At 41.9% G+C, this 2025-nt stretch overlaps 1 protein-coding gene across 5 annotated transcripts in view; it reads right to left on the bottom strand.

Annotated features, from left to right (window-relative positions):
* Nucleotides 1-2025, bottom strand: part of PTGR2 (prostaglandin reductase 2) — a 31656-nt gene that overhangs the window by 1819 nt on the left and 27812 nt on the right. For all 5 annotated transcript variants that reach the window (XM_059373785.1, XM_059373787.1, XM_059373786.1 and 2 more), the window contains one exon: nt 991-1030. In XM_059373785.1, the coding sequence (XP_059229768.1) occupies nt 991-1030 (40 nt within the window). The remainder of the gene's footprint in view (nt 1-990; nt 1031-2025) is intronic.

Here is a 2025-nt window from a genome sequence, read left to right on the forward strand (position 1 = left end):
AAAAAAAAAAAAAAAAAAAGGGTGCCTAGTGGCTCAGTAGGTTAAGCAGCTGCCTTCAGCTCGGGTCATGATCCCAGGGTTCTGGGATCAAACTCCACATCAGGCTCCCTGCTAAGTAGAGAACCTGCTTTCTCTCCCTCTGCCTGATGCTCTGCCTACTTGTGCTCTCTCTCTCTCTCATAAATAAATAAAATCTTTTTTTAAAAAAACTATTAAAGATAATAGAAATCCTCAGTGCTTGGGTGGCTCAGTTGGTTAAGCTGCCTTTGGCTCAGATCATGGTCTCAGAGTCCTGGGACTGAGCCCAGGGGCAGGCTCCCTGCTCCCTGCCTCTTCTGTCTCTCCTCCCTCTCCTGCCCCACAGCTCAAGCTCACTCTCATTTTCAAATAAATAAATAAATAAAATCTTAAAAAAAAGAAAGAAACCTAAATATTGAAAATGTGTTTAATATAATCTCACGATGCCTGAGAATTATTCAACCTGGGGACACCTGGGTGGCTCAGTTGGTTAAGTGTCTACCTTGGGCTCAGGTCAAGATCTCAGGACCCTGGTATAGCCCAGGGTTGGGGCTCCCTGCTGAGCAGGGACCCTGCTTCTCCCTATTCTTCTGCTCCTTCCCCATCCCTCAAGCTCACTGACTTGCATGCTTGCCCTCTCTCTCTCTCTCTAATAAATATGTAAATAAAACCATTTAACCTGAAAAAGTTACCTAGAAGCTAAATGACTTTCATGATTGTTACCTTTTTTTCATAAATTGTTTCAAAACCAAAGAAACATTTATTATTTGAAATGTGAAAACAATACTTCTTAAATACTACTATGATGAACTTTAATGGGAGTTTGATTAAGATATTTAAGTAAACCTGCAGAATTGTTTTACAAGAAGGAAAGAAATGATTTAAAAAGAAACACCAGGGAAGTAGAATTCAAGGGAAAAAGGGAGTATTTGTGCTAAGCTCATGCATATAATAAATCTACATTCATCTTACCTCCCATGTTTTCCAATCCATTTGTCACAGTCTCTCTGATCTGTAAATCAAAACAGCTACATATAGTATTCTCAAGTTCAATGTATCCATTTACAGTTGACCCTGAACTACATGGGTTTCAACTGTGTATATCAATTTATACAAAAAAAATTTTTTATAAACACAGTACAGTACTATATATGTATTTTCCCTTATAATTTTCTTTCTTTCTTAAGATTTTACTTATTTATTTGACAGAGAGAAAGATCACAAGCAGGCAGAGAGGCAGACAGAGAGAGGAGGGGAAGCTCCCTCCTGAGCAGAGAGCCCAACGCTGGCTTGATCCTAGGACCCTGAGACCATGACCCAACCAAAGACAAAGGCTTATTAACCCACTGAACCACCCAGGCACCCCTCCCTTGTGATTTTCTTAATAACATTTTCTTTTCCCTAGTTTATTATAAAGGATACAGTGTAGGGGTGCCTGGGTGGCTCAGTCATTAAGCATCAGCCTTTGGCTCAGGTCATGAGCCCTGCATCAGGCTCCCTGCTCAGCAGGGAACCTGCTTCTCCCTCTCCAGCAACACCCCCCACCAATCCCGTGCTGTGTTCCCTCTCTCACTATCTCTCAAATAAATATATAAATTTTTTAAAAAAAGGATACAGTATAAATTACACGTAACACACAAAATATGAGGTAATCAACCCTTTATGTTATCAGTAACGCTTCTGGTCAATAGTAGGCTATTAGTAGTTTTGGTGGAGTCAAAAGATACACCATGATTTTCAACTGCATGGAGGGGGAGGGTGTCAGCACCTTTAAATCCTGAGATACTTCCTCCTCTCTCTCCTCTCTCTCTCTGCCTGCCTCTCTGCCTACTTGTGATCTCTCTCTGCCAAATAAATAAATAAAATCTTTAAAAAAAAAGGGGGGGGGCGCCTGGGTGGCTCAGTGGGTTAAGCCTCTGCCTTCAGCTCAGGTCATGATCTCAGGGTCCTGGGATTGAGTCCCGCATCATCGGGCTCTCTGCTCAGCAGGGAGCCTGCTTCCTCCTC

Source organism: Mustela nigripes, chromosome 13 (genome assembly GCF_022355385.1).
Source record: "Mustela nigripes isolate SB6536 chromosome 13, MUSNIG.SB6536, whole genome shotgun sequence".
Lineage (NCBI taxonomy): Eukaryota > Metazoa > Chordata > Mammalia > Carnivora > Mustelidae > Mustela > Mustela nigripes.